The following is a 22,564-nucleotide window of genomic DNA, read 5'->3' as shown; positions in this document are numbered from 1 at the left end:
AGAGAAAATTATGCAACACACTACAAGGAATATGAGAGCACCAGACTAATATCTTGCCCTACATATTTTTCTGCTTACACAGTTGCCACTTTGACGCCCTTGGTTTTAGACCCTCTTCTTAGGCAAGAAAATTCGACGTTATAGCTCTCACATTTTTGACAGGATGTTGATATAAATGTGATAGAAATATAAATCAATAACTGAAGTTCTATAAGAAACACCCTGTATATACAACACGTGAGAAATTTTCTGAAACTGCAGCTTCGTTCTATTCAGTGACCATCTCCGCTTTACGACTAATGAATTCATAAACATACTGTGATATCTTACTTCAAGGTACAAAGACAATATAAGTCGTAGCATGACTGTTAGACAAGTGAATGTGTTTAGAAGGGGCTGGCGTGAGTGTGTCCATGCTTTCACCGGATTCAATTCTGTGAATGTAAACTTTTTGTTCTCTTATTACAGTGAAAACCGCAGATAATGATGTTTACTCTTGGAGTGTTCTAGTACAGGAAGATGCAACGTCTCGGTTTTTTTCCTTTGGCACGCTTAATAGACATTCCATTCAACATTCTATGGAAGCGTACAAACAGAATTTTCCTATAAAAATAAACTAGGAAGACAAGATTTGCTCAAAGTGAAACTTAGGTCTTCATATACGAGTATGTAGAAATTCTTTCTCCTTTTCCAGTCGAGATTCTGACAAATGGAGTGGCAAACGGTAAACGAGATATTCCAATGAATACTATAGGCCTACTACATTTGGGGTCTTGACGTGATATACCCAAGATTTAGGTATAGAAGTCAGTCTAAAGACCTTCTTTCTTAAATTGTACCGGCCTCCAGTTTCGTAATTCGCCATCAGTTGTTGCTTGTAGCCTACCCCACAGTTGGGCTAGATGAGAAGTTTACGTCATATACTATGCTTGAGGTCCTAGAATCGAATCCCAACTTCTCCTCATTTTTTTTTCTAATTTTCTTCATTAATAAAACGTTATTTCATACGAATGAAGCCATTTCCTACGAAATTATTGTCTGTCGGATGGCATTTTTATCTATTTTGAGTATTTTTCGATTAAAAATAGATAGTAATAAGTGTAACTCCCATAATATTGTGTTAGAATTATGCCGGGTCTCCACCTGAGACAACAAAGGTCAATACATTGGCAATAGACAAAAATATCTACATATCGTAGTTTGGATTTGAAGCCAAGACTATCGCTTCTGCACTTCACTAAAGCTGCGCGCCGCAGCCATCTTATAGGCCTATACCGCACTGAACTCAACAAAACACACTAAAATTGAAGGCTTAGAAAGAAAGAATTTAGAGTAATAATAACGTAGATAAGAGAGCAAATAGGAAAAAGGCGACAAAAAATAGTATGAGAGAAAAAAACTGGAAGAGGAGCAAGAATAAGGGGGAAGAGCAGGAGATAAGGTTGAGAAGGTAATTAAGGAAGAGAGTTATAAAATGGACGATAAGTAGAAAAAGCAAATGGCGGAGAAGGAAGGGACAAAATGCAGAATAGGAAAAAGAAAGTTGATGGAAGAGAAGTAGGTTATGGAGGAAATAAAATAAAGAAGATGGCACAAAAAGAAAAAAATGAAGACGAGAAGAAGGAAGTATTGAAGAAAAAGAAAAAATAAGTTCGAGATGAAGGAGAAAGAGGTAGCGATGAAAATATGTAAGAATGAAATTGAGGAAAAGAGGTAATGAATAAATGGAAAAAAAGGAAGTTGGGAGAAAGATGTAGTGAAGAAAGAGAAACATGAACTGGAGATGAAGGAGAAGGAGGTAGCAGAAAAATGTAAGAATGAAACTCAAGAAAAGAGGTAATGAATAAGTATGAAAATGAAGGAAGAAGGATGTAGTGAAGAGAAAATTAAAGTGGATAAGTGTAATGAGGTAGTGACGAAGTATAAAAACGAAATGGAGATGAAGGAGGTAGTAGAGAAAGAGTAAAATGAAGTGAAAACCTAGAAGGATGTGGTGAAGAGAGGGGAATATAAAAGGGTAGGAGATTGTGAAGGAACTGAAAAATTACTTGAGGATAAGTAAAAGGAGGTGGTGAAGAAGGACAAGGAGGTAGTATAGAATTAGAAAAATGAAGTGGGGAAGAAAAATGAAGGGGTCAAGAGAAGAAGGTAATGAAGATAGAAAAGAAGAGGAATACGAAGGAAAGTAATTAAATGGGAGAGAAGGTGGATGACGTGAAGAATTAGAAGAAGATGTTGGAAGAAGAGAAAGAAAGAGATAGAGGAGAAGCAAGAAGTGATGAAAGATTTAAGAAGAAGAAAAAGACGACAAAGAGGTATATGGTGGATTTGAAGTTGAGGAGGTATAGAAGAATACAAAGTTGGAGGTGGTTGAAAAGAAGTAGATGTAGATTAATTTGAGAGGAAGGGTAGATAAACAAAAGGAAGAGGAAGAAGGAAGAGAGGCCTGTATACGAAGCATTTTACAGGGGTTTATAAAAATATTATCAACATTTATTACAATTCTTGGCTCAATATTTGAAATGCTAAGCTCACTTTTACAGTTTTGTTCTGGGTATGCAAGTTTTAAACGTTAATATACTACATTCCTCGTCACTTCTTTTAAACTCTCCACTGAATTCTCTCCAACTTAAAAATAATATTTGGTCTTAAAGTTATAACTGAGCTGTATTTCCAATACAATTTTACGAATTCAACCACTTAATTTCATACTCCTTCAAGGTGGATTTTCAATAATACTGCTTCGTAGTGATATTCTCTATGTAACAGTAACTCGTCAAAGAATGAAGATAAGTGGTCCAATCTGCAATATTGAAACGACGAAGCGATTATGAAGTAGTTACCAAGAAGGTTCTGCCTTGTCAAATAGAGATGCAGGGTGTATGAAAGCTTACTTTTCACAATAGTTTTGTAAGACGTCGTTTAAAATTAATTGTTCCTGCAGTCTATAAAGTTAATGAGAGAAACACTGTGTGGAGAGTGTCACAATTTGATCATTTTCTCTATGGGCCATAATTATTCCGACTTGAATGGTTTACCACATGAAATATATTCCAACACTGTTCTGCTAGTGTATCTAGTAGGCAGGTTGAAACTCAATCCTTTTGCAAGACTTACACAGACTTTCATAATTTTCATAGTAATCAGAAAAAAAGAGATCTCGAATAGTTAGAGATTTATACAAAACTTAAAATAGGTCATAATTTAAAAATTATACCTCTCAGCTGTTATTGCTTATTAAGGAATTAAAACTTAATTCTAGTAGAAGAAGTCAGCATTTCTGGATCATAACTTCGGTAAGAGAGTATTATTTTTATGAATATGCATTTAAAAGACAACAAATCTCATTATAGTAACATTCTGTATCATCCGTCTTCGAAAAAAAGATCGTGTTAGTAGGGAAAATAGCTGCTTTCGTTCGTAATGGCAAATAACATAATTCTTATAAGAGATTTTAAAAGCTGGAATATGTATTAATGTATAGAGAATTCGAAAGATGCAAAAATTATGAAAGTTAGAGCTGAGACTGCAATTTAAAAACAACAGAGCTGTAACTGATTATTAGAATGTAGTAAACAAAACATTAAAATCTCTGTTGAATAATGATTTCGTGAGTAATGAAACCGACTTGAAATGAATTCTGGAAAGTTACAGCTTTCCTTTATGAAAGTCTGGAAGTTCTTGTTAAGCTTAGCATAGCTGGAGCCAAGTCCGAGGCTAGGAAAGGCCCCGATTCTCAATCACCTGTTGAAGGCCTCCGTTTCTGAAATGAGTTAGAAAACTTTGGAGTGTTGAGCAATTGGTAAGGTTCTTTGGGCTTGAGAATCGTTGCCTTTAAGAACTCAGCATTAAAAAAACAAAAATATCATTTATTCGTGTATAAATGTACAAAAACAGTTAAAAAAATTAAACATAACAACAATAAAACGACGTATGAGATGAGACTAGTAAAAAATGAGAAGAGAGTCTCCCATATCCTCTCCCTCGGGGTCGAGGGTGGATGGGGACAACCCGTATGATGTGCGGTACAGAGCTAAAGAAACTACATATGTACAACCTGTGCAATGTGCCACCGCTACTGAAAAGTCACTTTGATTCTGTTTCATTGGTTTACACTTCACTCAGTCTTCATTTATCCCAGCCATGGCCGCCGCCGCCACCGCCTCCATAACCGCCACCTCCGTGGTCACCGCCTCCGAATCCACCTCCGTGTCCACCGCCTCCGTATCCGCCGCCTCCGTGACCGCCTCCGAAACCACCTCCGTGTCCACCGCCGCCTCCGTGACCGCCTCCGAAACCACCTCCGTGGCCGCCTCCGAATCCTCCTCCGTGACCACCGCCTCCATAGCCGCCGCCTCCGTGACCGCCGTCATAGCCGCCTCCGTGTTCATCTCCTCCGAATCCGCCCCCATGGCCTGCGTCCTCGTATTTGACAGCGACAACCTCGTATCCTCCGTGACCACCGCCGCCGCCGCCCCCATGGCCGCCGCCGCCCCCATGGCCGCCGCCGCCTCCGTGGCCTCCAGAGGGCACTTTGATGATCTTGTAGATGGTATGCGTGTGGTGGATGTGTTTCACTTTAAGGGGAACGTGGATGATTATCTTCTTCCTGCAAAGTATCGAATGACGTGACGTAGGGTGAGGATACAGTAACCTCTGCAATATAAATTCTTGTAACAAAGACAGCAGAGCAGGTTTAGCGTGGCTAAGATTGGGGGCATGGAAGGGTAATGAAATTGTCAACGAAGAAGGGGAGCGTCTTTGTCCGCTTTGCAAAGAAAAGGATTCCTATAAGCATATTTTATTAATGTGTGTCGAATTAGAACATGTACGGAGAAAATATTTACCACCCTCGATGCTAAGTCGGAGTAGGAGTTCGCTTGCATGTCTTGACCTCATGGGGAATAGAGAATGGGAACAAAAGACTGGATTGTTCCTCTTGAAGGCGAGAAAGATTAGAGCTGCAGCTGTCGAAGTTTGTGACGCGAACTGAGGAAGGGATAATAGTATCCACCCAACTGTACACTTTTAGGTCTTTTAGGTTAGGATATATTATATAATGTGTTTTATTGTGCCATTTCCATTTTTAATATGTGTGTTCTTTTAGAGAGTAGTTGGATGTAATCATAGGTGGGGGGAACCTACAAAGGAGGACTTGTTTATGGTACAAAGCACGTACGGTCAGAAGACCCGTGCATTGGATTTTAGACAAAATTATGATAATATAAAATTTGTATGTATAATATTACTCAATAAATCCATCTATCTAACTTCGTATTCTCTCTGGTATGGCAGGAAGAATGATTTTTTTTCCAAAGGAAAAGTGACCGGATGTTTATCCAATGCATATAACTACTTGAAACTTTTACACCAATTCTAATTATTATTGTGGGCATTGTTCGGATTATAAGGATCTTTGGGATTTTAAATAAAATCTTTATATTTCTTTCCATTTTTGTCTTTGTAGTACTCCTTGCATTTAAATATAACAAGGCGGAGCCTTCTCGTTAACTACTTCATAATCGCTTCCTGATTCCATGAGGCCTAGTCTCCAGACAACAATGCGATTGACAGTCGAAACGATTTACATATCAATATGACATCAGTATCCGCGGTTATATAATGAATATAAGTGCATATTTAAGGTTATAATAGTTACGAATTTTATTTTGAAGTTACTGGTTCATTTTTAGGTAATTTCTTTAAATTTTTATTAAAACTTTATTTGGTCTGAAGCTAGGAAATCTTTAATTTTAAACTAGGATCAGATACTCGCATCTGTAATGAATAATAATGTGCCATTACAGAGAACGGGAATCATTTGAAAATTAATAACACAGTTACTTTAGAATCAGACTATGTTAAATTAACTACTTCTGTCTTCATATTCCCAGCATTTAATTTAACAAGGCGGAGCCTTCACGTTAACTACTTCATAATCGCTTCCTCACTCCATGAGGCCTGGTCTCTAGACAACAATGCAATTAATAATCGAAACGATTCACACATCAATATGACGCCAATGAGTTGTTTGAAAATGTAACGAATAGGCCTATTATGTAATTACAGAGAATTGGGTTCATTTGGAAATTGATACCACATTTGGCACTATGTTAAATAAACTGTTTCTTCTTTATATCCTCGTATTTATTAAACGTCCTAATTTGTGTACAAATAATTTTTGCTGAAGTTAAAATTAAGTTTAATATTTCGTTATGCTTTTATATTAACTATATACGTATATTCCCAGCCTGAGCAGAACAGAGAGGCTCTTACCCTTTGCGTGACGTAGTGCACTTGGATGACTTCACCTTATTAACAGACCGTCAGTGTATTGTTATTAGTATCTCTTTAATGTGTAATTTGAGTCAAATTTTCTACTATTCCTTTACTGTTTACATTTGTTTTTAAATCTTTTGTATTGCCCCTACTATTATACATTGTCCTTCAAGAATTTCGTTAGTTATAAGTCATTACTTGTCTTATTATTTTAATTATTGTACTTGTTCCTGAATCACGTATGTAACTTGTAATCCGTAAATCATTGCTTGTAATATCCTTTTATTACTCTTAACTGTTCCATTGTTCATGGATTAAGTATTAATTTGAAAGTGAAAGTCAAACTTTGTTATATTAACGTATTATTGATTATCTTTTTAGATCGTGTATTTACTCTGAAACGGTTAGACATTCTTGTATATCTTTGAATTGATTATTCCTCAAACATCTCATTAATATTTAATAGGATCCATTCTTTCATTAAGGTGCATTCTTCTACACAATTCATGTGAATTGTAACCTTGACCACAATTTTGTTTATTGGTTATAAAATATGTATTTTGATGTCAACTATAACCCTAATATACCTCAGGGTGAAATAGGGTTTATTAAATTGGATAATAAAAAAAACTACTAGGATCGCTTCTATCGCCTCATCACAGACAATGCGAAATAGTACCGGCACAGTCTATTGTTCCTAGCACCCTCAACAACACAAGCTTCGTGACTGTATATACTAGACTGTGGTAATAGTCCAAATTCTAACCAATAATTAGATAGAGAACGGAGTGAGACGAACCGTGTGGAAAACCATGAGACACATTTGGATGACGACTCCATATTAATAAAAAATTTGAGCAGATTTCTCAAATGTTAAGCGTATAGACATTTCACGTTAGAAGCAGTGTTGACGTGAATGTGCTCATTAATACATTTTATATTCCTTAATCATTCTTCGTATTTGGAAAACTTCGAGTTGTTGGGGCCTACGCAAGATAAATTCATGAACAATATGTTCATATTATTGTACTATTGTCTCCTTTCTTGAAGTAATTTTCAGCTTCTGTAGAGAGTCTAATATTGCGTTCTATTCTTAAAGTTATTTTTAAGCATTTCTCTTCAATCCACTTTAACAAATCATTAAATGATGTCATGACGAATCCATTAAGGTCTTACACATATGACAAAATAGAGAAATAAATTAATCGCTCCAAAAGGCTTGAATTCATAAAAATGCAAAAATATATTACCGGAAAAATGATCATTCTTGATAGACATAGCTTCCTCATTGAAAGGACCTATATCCTAAAAACATTTAGCAGAGGTGTGAGCCTGCCTATATCCTTATTCCAGAGAGATAGATTTCATAGGTTGGTAACTATTATTACGTAGAAGGCAGTGATGTAAACTGTCATGTGGCTATATCTATATATTTTTTCAGATATTTATTGCTCAGTTTCATGCCTTTTGACTGGTTAATGTTCAGTAAAAATTCCTTTTGCTGAAAACAGAGAAAAATAGGCCTATCTCAAGACTTTATTTAAACTTTCTCAAGAAGTACAAACGAATTTAAAAAGTAACTTAGCCATGAGAAAGCATACCACTATTGCTAGCCGTAATAATGTTTTCAGATTATTTCAGAAATTTAGTAATCAGCAAATGATTTTTTTGCAATTTCTTAAATTTTTTTCTGAAAAATAGATCCTTTCCCTTTAGGACAATTAAATATTTTTGACAAAATTACTAATGCGATTTTTAAGAAACTCCTTCATGTGTTATTAACATTTGTCCCGCGTCGTAGCTGCGTAGTCTAAGGCGTCATGCTTTAGATTAGCGTTATGGAATGAGAGCTGGTTCAGATCTTCACGGGAAAGAAATTTTCTCGTGAAATTTCGGCTAGTTTATGGGACCGGTGCCCTTTCAGCGAGGAGGTACAATGAGCAACAAAATTCGGTTACGAAAGCCTTACATTATCCACGTATTGTTTAGATGATCCTTCACCTCTACTGAGGTATACGGACAGTAGTCAACTGGTAAGCCTTAGCCCACTATGGGTGTCGCATCAAGGGTTATTATTGGTATATAAATGAAAAATGAACTGGTGTATTCATTATTTTCTTCAATTAATTAATAGTTATTCGCATTCAAACTCTAATGGAATTAAAAGTAACAGCAATTAAAACAAAATATAGGTACTCAAGTCACATGACTTTACTAGGATGATTTGTTAAATATTAATGTCTTAACTCAAGAAAAAATGTATTACCAAACAAATTCTTGTAAAATTCTAGTAATCTGGAGCAATTTAGTCATTCGTACATAATTCGAACTACAGCAATAAATGAGAATACAATTTTTATGGTAATTTAAAAATCATGAAAATTCGTTTCCCTTTTAAAATAATAAATAGTTCACTTACCCGCCGCCATGGCCGCCTCCGCCGCCACCCCCCGCATGACTGAGTCCGAAGAGGACCAAGAAGACGAAAGAAACCAACTGAAAATAAATAAACACACAGTCAACGCCAAGAAATCAAGCTACTCACACAGAGCATAGAAATCGTGATTCATCGATTTAGAGAAAGCCGAAAAATCGATAAGTGCGATTTCATGTCTAGAATAAGCTGCACTTATTCGATTAAGCTTGAGAGATTAGATTTTTCAAAATGATCCACCTCATTTTCCTCTTCTCATTTCCTGCAACCGATAATACTTTCAAAAACACATTTACACTCTCACTTTGAAATCAAGCATGTCGTTTTCATACACTACGACACACAATTCCGCTTAAAGAACTTCATTGACTATTATACATTTCTTGAAACTACCGATGCCAACATAAATTTATTTTTTGTCTGCCGGAGTTCTAGTGATAGTGTTTCTGGTTACCAATAGGGCTGATCTGGATTCGATTCTTGTTTGGGAAGTACAAGATCACGTAACAACTCTACAGCCAATTTTTTTCCACAATATCTCAACAAGTTATTTTTTACTATGTTTACCGACCGTGTTGTCAAAAGGCTCGCTATTTGTGAATGCGAATCCCAAAAAGACAAAATATATTATGATTATGTCTCGTGACTAGAATATTGTATGAAATGAAAATACTATAAAAATTGGAGATTTATTCTTCGAAGAGGTGGAAAAATTCAAGTATTTTGGAGCTACAGTAACAAATATAAATGGCACTAGGGAGAAAATTAAACTCCGAATAAATATGGGAAATGCCTGTTATTATTCGGCTGAGAAGCTTTTATCATCTAGTCTGCTGTCAAAAAATCTTAAAGTTAGAATTTATAAAACAGTTATATTATCGGTTCTTCTATATGGTTGTGAAACTTGGACTCTCACTTTGAAAGAGGAACAGAGATTAGGATGTTTGAGAATAAGGTGCTTAGGAAAATATTTGGGGCTAAGAGGAATGAAGTTACAGGAGAATGGAGAAAGTTACACAACACAGAACTGCACGCATTGTATTCTTCACTTGACATAATTAGGAACATTAAATCCAGACGTTTGAGATGGGCAGGGCATGCATATAAAGTGTTAGTTGGAAGACCGGAGGGAAAAAGACCTTTAGGGAGGCCGAGACGTAGATGGGAAGATAATATTAAAATGGATTTGAGGGAGGTGGGATATGATGATAGAGAATGGATTAATCTTGCTCAGGATAGGGACCGATGGTGGGTTTATGTAAGGGCGGCAATGAACTTCCGGGTTCCTTAAAAGCCAGTAAGTAACACTTTTTTCTATATCTAAAATGTGTTTACAATATACTTGGAAAATTTCTCTATATATCTAAAATTGCTATCAATGTCTAAAATGTTTTGGAGTGGGCTATCTATGATTCTTCTCAATGTCTTTAAGTCGTATCATTACTTCATAAATTAAAAAAAGTAAAATGATAATAATAATAATAATAATAATAATAATAATATATTTCTTACAAGAGAAAAATTGCAATATATTTCTAGAGTTGACTTATAATCGATATTTCATGGCCTATAATCCTGAAAATGTGTGTAGAAGGAAAAATGCAACATAGTCTTATTAGGAACTAGATAGAAGTGAATTAACGTGACATAGTCTTATTAGGAACTAGATAGAAGTGAATTAACGTGGCCGTGTTTTGAAGGACAAACTTACTCACTTGAATATCTATAAAAAAAAAAATTAAGAGAGATCGAACAGACAAACAATAAAACATCAAGAAGCTTTGAGATTGGGAAAGTGGAGGACCGGAATTACGTAAATGGGAGACAATGGACCCTGTTACAGCTGGACAGGCGAACGTGATCAAAGGGGACACAATGGATGTTCTGAAGATCAGAATCGAAAGCGTCGCGAATTGGCGAAAGGGAGGCCACAAAACATCAACAAATGGCAGGGCGACAAATTCTTTCACTGAAGAAACAAACAAAAACATATTACTTCAGAAGAGTTTTTCGTATTTTTACGGGTGTTAGCGATTCCTATACTGTTAAACCATTCAACCACTTAAATACACCCTAATTAAAAGTTAACAGCAAAAATTGCTGCGAACTAGTGACGGAGGAAATGAATTAAATACCGATATATTAATATTACAATATATTGCAAACCTAATTTCGATAAACGATATATATCGCAGAAAATGTATCGATATATCGAACGATTATCGATATATCGCTATTCCGTAAGCAAATTGCATTTTCAGGCGTACATTTACTGTATTACAATAACATTACTTAACTTTTAATATTCCTTTTTACCATTGAAATTAACATCATAACAGCCAAAAGCATAAATGTAAAATTGTAACAATAAACAATACATTTTCAATACCATAATGATGTAGGTCCTAACCTAAATCAAAATTATGGTGGAGGCAAGGGAGCTTAAATGATATAGTGGGAAAGAGTTAAGTGAACTCTACATGGTTGAGTATTGATATTTGAACACGATTCAATTATTCTAAAGTTATAAAGGATTCAATCCAGGATAGAGATATAATTATACCTAACGACATAATCATTTTTAAATGTAAGTAAACAGAACTTGTAATTGTTTTTAAATGTAAATAAACCGTACTTAGAATATTACAAGTTTTAACAAACTTCACAGTTGATATGATACAATCCTTCTATAGTAAGTTCCCACTGCAAGTTATTGTTACACTCCACCATTCCAAACAACAATGGTGATGATGATAGGGTTAGAATTTTTATGCACTAAAAGATATAAGAAAACAGAATGCCAGCACTAGGTTGTGCATAGAAATCATAGACGTAAACAAACGTCACATCAGTATTAAATTCTTGTTTCTCTTTCAATTTCAGAATATAGAAATAAAAGTTTTGATACCCGTTTTGAGGTCAGACGGTTCCCTTTCAGGGTGGGAGTTGCTCTCCTGCCTTGGAGAACATTAATAACAATATTAAAACAGTAGTAGATAAATCGCCCGTCTGTCTCACGTTCGCACACCCTGCATTTTGAATTTGGTGCTACATATTAAACAGTTTGAATTCTAATTCCAATCCAGCCAATTAGAACAAGGTATTGAGTGAGGTTGCACAATTATGTAACTGTCCACCTTCAGTAGCGCCATCTCTCGGGAATTATCAGAGTTGTCTAGTGTGGATTTTGTTGTTGTTGATAATGATAAAAATTCCACAAAAAATATCAATAAATTTATGAGGAAACCGATATGTTATACGATATATTGAATCAAAATTTCGATATCGATATATCGCTATATCGAAACGAAAATATCGGTATTTCGTAAAAACCGATACATCGTTCCCATCTCTACTGCGAACTCTTGGAAGTTCGTGCTGTGTAATATGATAAGTTAACATCGTGACGTCAGTAGGTGATTGACTTGGAGTGTAGATAAGCTGTAGAAACAGAGAGCAGTTATTTGTATAGTTACATCTCCGTGCAATTTTGTTCCACGCGTGAGTCTTTGCTTCAGGACGTGCAACCTAAGTGCAGCACATTACGTGGGCGGGAAGAAAGCGGGTATAATTGATGGGATCCGGCATCCTAGCGGAGGCTCCATCACAGGAACTGGCATTAAGGTGGGGTAATCGTGACCGCTATAAGATTATGTAAATACTAATAACACTCCTACAAGCGCTGAAAATTGTGCACTGAAGGGAGCTTGTGAGTTGGGCATAAAGGAATGGACAGCTGCAATGAAACAAGTCTCATTGAAGAATGACAGTTAAGGATTTTCATACGTTACGAAGAATTATTTTTAAAATTGCAATGTGTTGTAAAGGTTCATCATATCTTCTGTTTCCAGCAGAAGAGTGGAGATTTCTTCTCGTTTCTATGGCAACGGGTTGTGTGTCCCTTCTCTTCCATGTGGAATTTCAAGAAGTGGCCTTCAGTCAAGCTTTAATCTTTGTTTAATCGGTTATTAAACGACGCTATATAAATTTCGAAGTTTTTTATTTGTGGAATTGGTGATAGCATAGAATCCGAATATTTGCCGTTCTACAGAGCGTTCGCCTACGGGTGGGGCCAGGAAAGTGGCCTGCCTGCGGTGTCGATTGCGGGAATCGTCTATCCGTAAGCTTCCGCTTTCTATACTATACTGTGTAGGGGTTTAATTTTAAAAGTTTAGCAGCAGTAAAGACTGATGTTTTTGAAACACTAACTTCCTGTGAAACACATCATAGAGATTTATTAGGAGAGCGTGTAAATGATGCACTGATTTCATCAATTTTTTCTCCCATGAATACTCTTCGTTTTGCTTAGGAATTGTAGCATTTATCGACCCTGTTGTCCTTAATTTGTTAACAGGACGTCTAACAGTTTCTCTACCCTGAACTGGAGCACCCGGATATTTCACTTCAAATTGCCTACGCACCTCTCTACATGACTCTGTTTTCACATATGCATCATACATAAAAACTCTTTGTTCAAGCGTGAATTTTGCGTTTTGCATTGTTAACAAATTTTACAAATACGCTGAATATTTAAGCAACTGTGTTAAGAAACTGCACTGTACGTGTTAAATACTGCAACATCTGGCTCACAACTGATAACTTGTCGGCCTTGATGTCCTTGATTGTCGAGCATGTCTCAACAACTGCGCGCACAAAGCGGCGTATCAGTACATGCCGCTTTCCTGGCCTCACCCGTAGGCGAACGCTCTGTACTTACTTATTTATATTACAGTCTTTGGACACAATTAGTGTTACAGATCTTGTCAAGTTTTTACATCAATAAAAGTCAGAGTTAAAAATAAAATCTTGTATGTCATAAAAGGACTCACTAACGAGTCAAGTAGGGACAACGTCTTTAAATTCACCACTGCTTAGAGTAAATCAATTATTGGGTGTTTTATTAGATGCTTCAATTGCCAGTTTTCAAAATTTTCACCGCTTTTTGTTAGTCGACATCTTGGTTGATAAAGCATAGGTCTAATTAATTGTCTAGTATAATGATTATGGCAATCTTTCCTAAAAGTATAGTTAATACAATTTTGTTTAACATGCATTAATGATTTAAGAAAATATAAAAAAAAGTACCAGGGTCTTCTCATTAAGAGGACATTAATGTTCAGTTTGAGAATTAGTCATAATCAGTGGTGTATTTCTAAGCAAAAAAGTATCCTAGCTCTGGGATTTCGGTAGTACCGGTAGCAGTCATAATTGTCATCGTCGTCATCATCATCATCATCATCGTCATCATTTCTATTACGGAATATCTGACGAAAATACACAGATTCGAAAAAGTTGTTAGGTCTGCGGAGTAGATCACTACGAAATAGTTTAAATATAAATAAAAAATGTGATGTTTATAAATACAAAATTTCACCATAGTAATGCAATTTGATTACCGATTAATAATTTGAATGGTGTAAGATTTAAAGATGGTCATGTAGTACCCAATATTGTTAATAATAAATGTACAGCAATTACATTGGCTGTATATGAAAATCATAAAAGTGCCTTGTCGCCAACCGCCTGGAAAGATAGGCCTAGTACCCTGGCGCCGCCATGCTCCGTCAGGCCTGAAATACACCCCTGGTCAAAATCCTACGGACCATATTTGCAATTTTAAAATATTAATAATACGAATGCTACTGTCGTATAATAAGAACACCATATTTTGAAATACTACTAAAATAGGCGCAATAAGCAGTCTTGCCATCCTACCCCATTATCTCCTGGCCTAGTAGCCTCATAAGTTGGTATCACCTGTGAGGTTCAGACCTGTCTTCGGACAGTTGACTAAACAAGAAACAACAATACATTTTATGGTAAAATTACACTCAGATTTCTCAAAAGAAGTAAAATTCTCGATAATTTAACAATGTCTTGTTCTCAAGTGAGCTTAGCATCAACCACAATTTGAAGCATGTTTTTTTTATTGGTTATTTTACGACGCTTTATCAACTAGCGTCTGAATGAGATGAAGGTGATAATGCCAGCGAAATGATACTTTGTCGCAGCCAGGATTTGAACCCAAGCCCGCTCGTTTCACGGTCAGGGATGCTAACCGTTACTCAACAGCGGTGTACCTACAAGCATATTATATGAACGACTGGTAGACATTTGCTTTACAGTCGGGGAAAACCTCGGAAAAATCTCAGCAATGCAGTGTATGCTAAAATCAAACGCTTCAGGGAAGTAGAGATTTGCTCTTTTTTTCATAGGAACTGAATGTGTGTTACTGGTTTTCCTTGTGTTATGACGTAAGCAGACAGTATTGAAAAAAAAATTTCATGAAAGCAGCAAGATTAGAATTACCTATCCTCTCTGACCTGAATCGAGATGTGCTAGGTTTGTTTCGCGCAGATGTGCGAAGAAGATTGATTTGTATTGTGTTTTTATATAAAAAAAAAAAACTTGAATTCGTATGTAGTAACAAACAACAATATATCACTGTCACGTCATATGTTAAGCGTGTATAACACCTGACTATATGGAAACAAAACTGTGTTACGCTATTCTAAATGTATGCCAAATCTGTAGGTGAGAAATAAAATGATATTCAGAATGAACGTGTTCTCGTTGTATTGTTAACGAATAACTATGAAAGATTAAAATGGATCTTTGCGTCTTACTATTTATGGAAGTTTCTGTATAGAATCTTGCTTAATTTTTTGTAGCCATTACAAGAGTACAAAATTCAACGTAATTATTGTACTATTTGCAAATTGCTGATGCATTTTACGGAAAGAGTTATATGTACGAGACTAGATGGAATTTAGAATAAATACACTAGGAATAAGTACAAAATATATAATTCCTGCACAGCAAAACATAAGATTTCAGACAAGAATGGAGCCATCATAATACTATATACAGAAAGGATGACCTTAGACTTCTAAAAAATGTAATGGACTACTAACCGAAGAACGAAAAAGCTAGGGACGACCGATAAAGAAATGAAGTGAAGATGCCTTAAATTTAGCTATTAACAAAAAACGAAAAATTAATCTTTATTTACAAACTTAAAAAGCTTATCAACGAATTCATAAATAGAAGCACACTGTAGCGGCAAGCGCAAAGCATTGTGCTACAAGCAGGTCACGCGTTCGACTTCCAATGGGTCATGTACTTTTTCTATCCATCTAATCATTCCGGCCGCATTATGACTTTAGAGATCATAGAACTTTTAAGAGAAATGAGTATGAGAAGTATTTCCGCTTAAGACTGACATCACTATTGCTATTATCGATAGTCTCTTGTGGTAGGAGCCTTAACATATCGCTCCTCCGAAAGCCTTTAGGAGCCTGTAATGGGAAGTTTTAAGGTGATATACTGACAGAATAGAAGCAAATTAAAATTAATATTATCATTACTAATAGTTCCACATGTAGGCCTATTTAAAGAATTAAAAATCAAGGAAAAACAATAATTTTCTGCAATTTTAATTTTTAAAGTATGAGTGAATGGTTAACAGAATTGTTTTCAGATGTTTTAGGATATGTTGTAACAGACAAATGACGATTTAAGAATTAAACATATTTTATATTTTGCATACAATTTCAAGCTGGCAAAAAACTGTACAATATAAGCCATTCTAAATATAATTTCCAGTCGTGATCAGGACTCGTAAGTTGGCACACATATGTATATCTAGTTACCTGGTTATGAACAGTCGTAGTTTCAGATAACTTGCTTATTCACTGTCAACTGCATATACAAAAAGCGTTAGCATGTCACGTCATACACGATGTGAACTACATAAGCGAAATAGTTTCTTGTAATATAAACAGAGACATCTGGGAACACGATAGAAGAAAAGGGGCTACAAGAGATTTAGAAGCCTGAACTTTGAAGTGAAATGAATGAATGAATGAATGAATGAATGAATGAATGAATGAATGAATGAACACATGAGCGAACGAACGAATGAGAAAATGGGTGAAAGCAAACTGAATGAATATATGATTTAATGTGGTCAATTATTATCGAATGCGTGGGTGAATTTATAATGAAACAAGCGACCGAAATGAAACGATGGAAAAACGAATGAAAGAATTAAATAATCGACCAACCTATAAATGAATTGGTAAGCAAATGTTGAAATAACGAACAAATGATTTGATGAATGAAAAAGTGAATTAATGAGGAAATGAAAGTTGGTGAACGGATGAACGACTTCATTTTTAAACTCAGGAATGAGTGAATTCATCAATAATATGTAGTGTAGTTGAATTGAAAAACTAATCAAATAGTTGGTGAAGAAACGAATTTTTGGGACAAATGAGCGAGTGACTTTATGAAGAGAAGAATATGTGAATTTATGTGTAAATGCGCGAGGAAATTTATCAAGGAATTAAATGTAATAAAATTATGAAATAATTGACGAATGAATTTATCGAATAATTAGTGAATTTATGAAAGAATTAACGAGAGAAATTATGACAGAATTAATGAAAGGATTGAAAAATGAATTTATGAAAGAATAAAAAGTTTAGCCTACGAGTGAATTGATGAACGAATGCCTAAATTCATTAATTAAGGAATGTAAGATCGAGATAATGAACGCCTTGTTCAAAAGAAGAGTAACTGGGTTAATTTTTCACAAATAAATTGAAGTGTGAAAATTATTTTTAATTACGCTGAATATTAAATCACATACAAATTCAGACTTTTTATGAAATGAAGGTTGTTCGAAAATCAGTTTGTTAATATTATTTGGCAGTGGCGATGAAAGAGTGATGATTTTGGAGTGTGATGATTTGGTAATGACAATAATATAGCGATGATTTGGTAGTGTGATAACATGGCGATTATTATATAGTTATTATATAGTTACGATCATGATATATTGATGGTTTGGCAGTGACTGTGGCATGGTGATTATTTTACTGTGTTGATATGATTTTTTGGCATTGACGATGATATAGTGACCATTTGGTGGTCTGATGATATGGTAATTATTTGGAAATGATGATGAATCAATTATTCCATAGTAATTATTTGGTAGTGCGATATTATAACGATAATTTGGCAGTGACGATGATATGATGATTATTAGGTAGCGACAATGATATGTAGTGGTGATTTAGTAGTGCCATTATTTCGTAGTGCCGATGGTATGGTGGGTGGTAATTTTGTAGTGACGATGATATGGCGATAATTTCGCCATAACAATCATTATACGGTGATTTAGCATTGATGATAACATGATATGGTGATTATATAGCAGTAAATATTAAGATAAATGGATAACAGGTGGGTGATATGGTGGCAAAGGCTATGATAATATGATGATACAATGAATATTGATGATGATATTATGTTGGTGATGATACATTGAGAATGAAGTTGTGGTAACAATTTTGATGATCATAAAGTGACGATATGATTGTGATAACGTTGATTATTAACAAGTAATAATTATTGTCTAAATGGGTAGTATAATAGTAAAATGTCCTTAGCCATTAGTTCTGTGGCAAGATTATAACTAAGAATAAATTCAGTTACTTAGACGCACTCAAAAGAAATTATAATTGATGCAATTAAATAAGTTAAATAAGGAATATTATAAATACATGCAGGAGTGATATGAATATATTATCGGTGGATTCTACTATGCTAATAATCTTAACAAAAGTGCATGGCGAAGACTAGTATGTGGGACGCCCCGTACTTACAGAGACGCTAGATGCCATTGTGTGTGGTATCCAGGCAATCCGCTGCTGACAGTAGCTGCGAGTGATGTGCCCATTGCCTGCCGTCAGACGCTTTTATATCCCTCCGGAATGAAAGGGAAGACGTTCAGCAAACATAATCCAAATAAAAACGTCAAAATCATCCGAGTGTTTTCTCTTTTGCATCTCCCACAATGAAAGGCATTGCTATTCCTTGCTTTTGTTGAACCCTCTCATAACACACGAGAGAAGGGATCGCCTGCCCCCCACTCCACCCCTCGATGCGGCCGGCGTTAAGGTCATAATTGAAGGGGGTGGGGCGCAAGTGACGGTGGGCTCCACTTTCTTCAGCTCTGGATGGCTGAGTGCTAGAGTAGCACATCTTCGCACTTCATCGTAATTAGTGTTGTATGCAGTCTATTGCCGGCCTTCGTCTAAGATGCACGAGGCCAGTCTGCGACGCGATATCTTTAAATTTCAAGTGTACAATGTGGTACATTGGGCTGCAAAAGAATTCCGATAAGAAATTATATCGTTTTCCGAGGATTTTAGCAAACATGGTGAGGTGGAAAGCTATTTTCCTGATACTAGTTTTAAAAACATGTAAACACGAATTTCATAACATGTTCACGTTATTATTTAATATGAATTCATTTTAAATTATTCATATACTTTCATTTTACAACATTACACGAAAATAGTGAAACTGCAGTTTATATAGTATTCCACAGCCTTTCTTATTAATCGATATATACGGCCAGTTACGTTTCATATTGTATTAACAAAGTCTTCTGTGTATCTCTATTTATATTGTTTCTAAGCGAAATCCTCGTAACACGATAATATTTCAAATCGATAAAGACTTCGATTCGGCATTTCTTTTGCAGCCCAGTGTACATGTTATACGATTTTTTTTCTTAAAATAAATAGAAATTTATTGTGATTTTCTGTAATCACAATGAATATAATATTTCGGAATAAGTATGATAAGAACTTTCTTGTGTTAAATTTTAACGTACTTTGTTAAAATGTTTCGACCTATTTTTGGTCATCTTCGGAAATGGTCGTTGTTGGTCTTGGCGCCTCTTGTTTCCTGTGTGGGTGCGTTCGTAGTGTAGAGTCAAAGAGTGTATGTGTTTTGAAATTGAGTTGTGTTTTGAGATTATCGTTGGGGTGTGTTTTCGTGTATCTGTATATTTCATATTGTTCTACTGTGTTGAGTTTCTGGCTTTTTGATTGGATGTGCAGTATTTCCATGTCTGTGTTGATGTCTCTGTAGATGTGGTTGGCATTTGTGATGTGTTCTGCATATGTGGAGGCGTTTTGTAATTTTGTTATGGCTGTGTTATGCATATGATAGATATGATAGATATGAAAAGACACTCACACTCGTGCCATCTGTTGCATTAGTCGAGAACACGCTGAAAATACACGCATGCTCACCATTTCATTATCAGTACCGTCAAGTAAGATATTTGTAAAAATTCAAAACTTAGACATTTAATTATGGTTGAAAAAAAAACAGTCGTATGCATATTGCCTATAACGATAATTAAGACGCTCGTATGAAAATTATGAAACTCGTGTCTTAATTACTGCCATTATAGGCTCGTTGCATAATGTACTATTATGCCTGTAAATTGAATTCCGGTAATCGTTTTATAGTTGTACTGTATATTTTTGTATAGCTTATGACTTGCTCCATATACGGTATACTGAAATAAGATCTATGGAATATTATAATAAATGAAATGGAACAGCAATGACTGGATAAATGCGTTCTTTGCAGGTAGTCCTATTACTAATACAATAAACTTATGACACCTTGCTGACACCAATAATTCCTCCGATGACGTTTAATAACAGCAGCCCTTCTCACTATATTGCTGTCATAACTCATGTTGCTAATGACTATGTTGATTTAATGTCCGGAACAACTTCATCTCTTTCCAAGCACTTTTTGACTATAATTTTAATGAGTTTACAGAACTCATTACAATCACAAGCAGTGTCTACATTTAGAACCCTATTTGAAACATTCTATCACCCATCATATCCCAGTGCTCTAATGTAAAATTTGTACTAATTTGTTGATGAGCATCAGGAACATTATTTGGAAGGCTGTGTGACGTAGAAAGTGAAAGTACTGAAGAGTTTACCAGTTTGAACTCAATTATTTAGTACGGGATTTAGAATGACCTAAGGAAAAATTAAGCTCTTACGCTGCAGATGAAAAGAAATTAATTTTCTGACGTCAGGAACATTTTCTTCATTGGTACACGAATAGAGAAGAGGAATTTACTCCATATTTTTGATAAGAAGGTACCTTAGTATACTGCAGTGATATTCCTGGTCTGATATAGAAGTGGGTGAATGGAGACTTTTGTCGATTCCTCCAAAAGAAGTCTGAAGACAGTGCTCAGTGATTTTGCACAATGACAAATAGACTATGCTTATTTACCTGCTGGTCATTCGGTACATCTTAAAGAAACTCTGAGAATTTTGAACTGGTTCTTGCAAAGATAAAATATAAAGATGATAACTGGATGATCTTTGAAGATCTGAGGGAGTTGTGCATGCTTCTTGGTCAGCAGGCTGGGTATAGGGGAGAGTTGGGTTTCATTTTCATTTCTTTTATTTTATTCCATAGATCTTACATGAGCAATGAAGCTTTAAGATGTGGAACATGTCAACATTTTACAATATTACAATTACAATTTTTACAAATTTTTATAGTTTTACAATTTAGTAATTTTCTACAATTTTTACAATTTTGTACAATTTTTTTACATTTTTTTACATTTTTTTACATTTTGGCGAGATGTAGTGAGATGAGATGAGGTCCGAGGATTCGCCAAAATATTACCCGGCATTTGCCTTTTCGGTGGGGGAAACCTCGGAAAAACCCAACCAGGTAATCAAATCAAAGGGGGTATATCCACGTGTTTTTACTTTTACATTTTTTCACCACCTTGACTGGAAAACATTCATTGAAATAATTCGTAAATGTAGTGAAAAATGCATTAAATTTAGTATTAATATCAATGGTATCGGTACTATATACATTTTCCCAAGATTCATTTTGTAGACATGTATTTAAATGATGAAGAGATTCAGCATTTATAATCCTTTTTTTTATTTTTAGATTAACACTTTGGAATTTTTCACTCATATTGAAAACACTTAGAATTTGTGCATCGTGATCAGACAGGCCATTGACTAATGGTACTGTTGAATAGGAATTCAATCTACTTTTATCTATAAATATATTATCAATGGCAGTACTACTTCCAGCTTGTGTTCTGGTTGGAAAACTTACTGTGTGACTAAGATTATAAGTTTCAAGAAGTGAGTTTAATTTTCTTTTACGTGAGCTTTCTGATAGATAATCTATGTTTATGTCACCACAGATTACAAATTCGGTATGTGGTTTATAAAGTCTTTTCAATAATGAATCTAAGTTAGTTGTAAATTTCTTATAATCTCCCATTGGCGCCCTATAAACACATAAGATAATTAAATTTGATATCTCATAACCAATTTGTATTCCACAGATTTCAATATCTTGTTCAAGGCAAAAATCAGATATATCAATTTTACTAAATAATAGATCCTCTCTGATAAAAATACAGGCACCCCCTTTTTGGAAGACATGTCTACAGAAATGGGAACCTAATACATATCCATGTAAAGACAGTTGTAGTATTTCCTGTTGCTTCATGTGATGTTCAGTTATACATAATATCTGAGGTTTATGCTTTTGAGTTGCTAAAGAAGTGATCAATTCATCAGTTTTTTGTAGTATCGAACATCGGGTAATATCGGACAGTGCGTTTCTTTCATCTACCACCAGATGATAGTACCTGAATGACATGGTTACGTTTCTGTATGCGACATCACAGAAACATAACCATGTCATTCAGGTAGTATTATCTGGTGGTAGATGAAAAAAGCTCACTTCCGATATTACTCGATGTCCGATACTACCCAACTCTCCCCTACTAAGATTCCATATTTTCTCACGGGGGGGGGGGGGAAACACTGGTCATAAGGAACAGCTCTTGAATCTCACACGAGAGAAAAAGCAACAAACGCAACTTCATCATGAAGACAAAAAGGTGGTATAAAATGACTAAATGTGACTGTTAATTACAACAATCTAATAGTTTTTGTAAAATATGTC

General features: G+C 35.2%; 1 protein-coding gene across 1 annotated transcript; it reads right to left on the bottom strand.

Moving 5' to 3' along the window:
* Positions 1-3,848: 3,848 nt before the first annotated feature.
* LOC138714814 (uncharacterized) lies at positions 3,849-18,469 on the bottom strand. The gene is made up of 3 exons (XM_069847015.1): positions 18,385-18,469; positions 8,699-8,775; positions 3,849-4,609 (listed from the first exon to the last, which is right to left on the bottom strand). The coding sequence occupies exons 1-3, from the start codon at positions 18,400-18,402 to the stop codon at positions 4,129-4,131; spliced, it is 576 nt and encodes a 191-aa protein (XP_069703116.1). The 5' UTR covers positions 18,403-18,469; the 3' UTR covers positions 3,849-4,128.
* Between the last annotated feature and the right edge of the window lie 4,095 nt (positions 18,470-22,564).

This window comes from Periplaneta americana, chromosome 1, assembly GCF_040183065.1.
Source record: "Periplaneta americana isolate PAMFEO1 chromosome 1, P.americana_PAMFEO1_priV1, whole genome shotgun sequence".
NCBI lineage: Eukaryota > Metazoa > Arthropoda > Insecta > Blattodea > Blattidae > Periplaneta > Periplaneta americana.
Note: the sequence above shows the minus strand (reverse complement) of the source record. Positions and strands in the feature narration are given on the sequence as shown.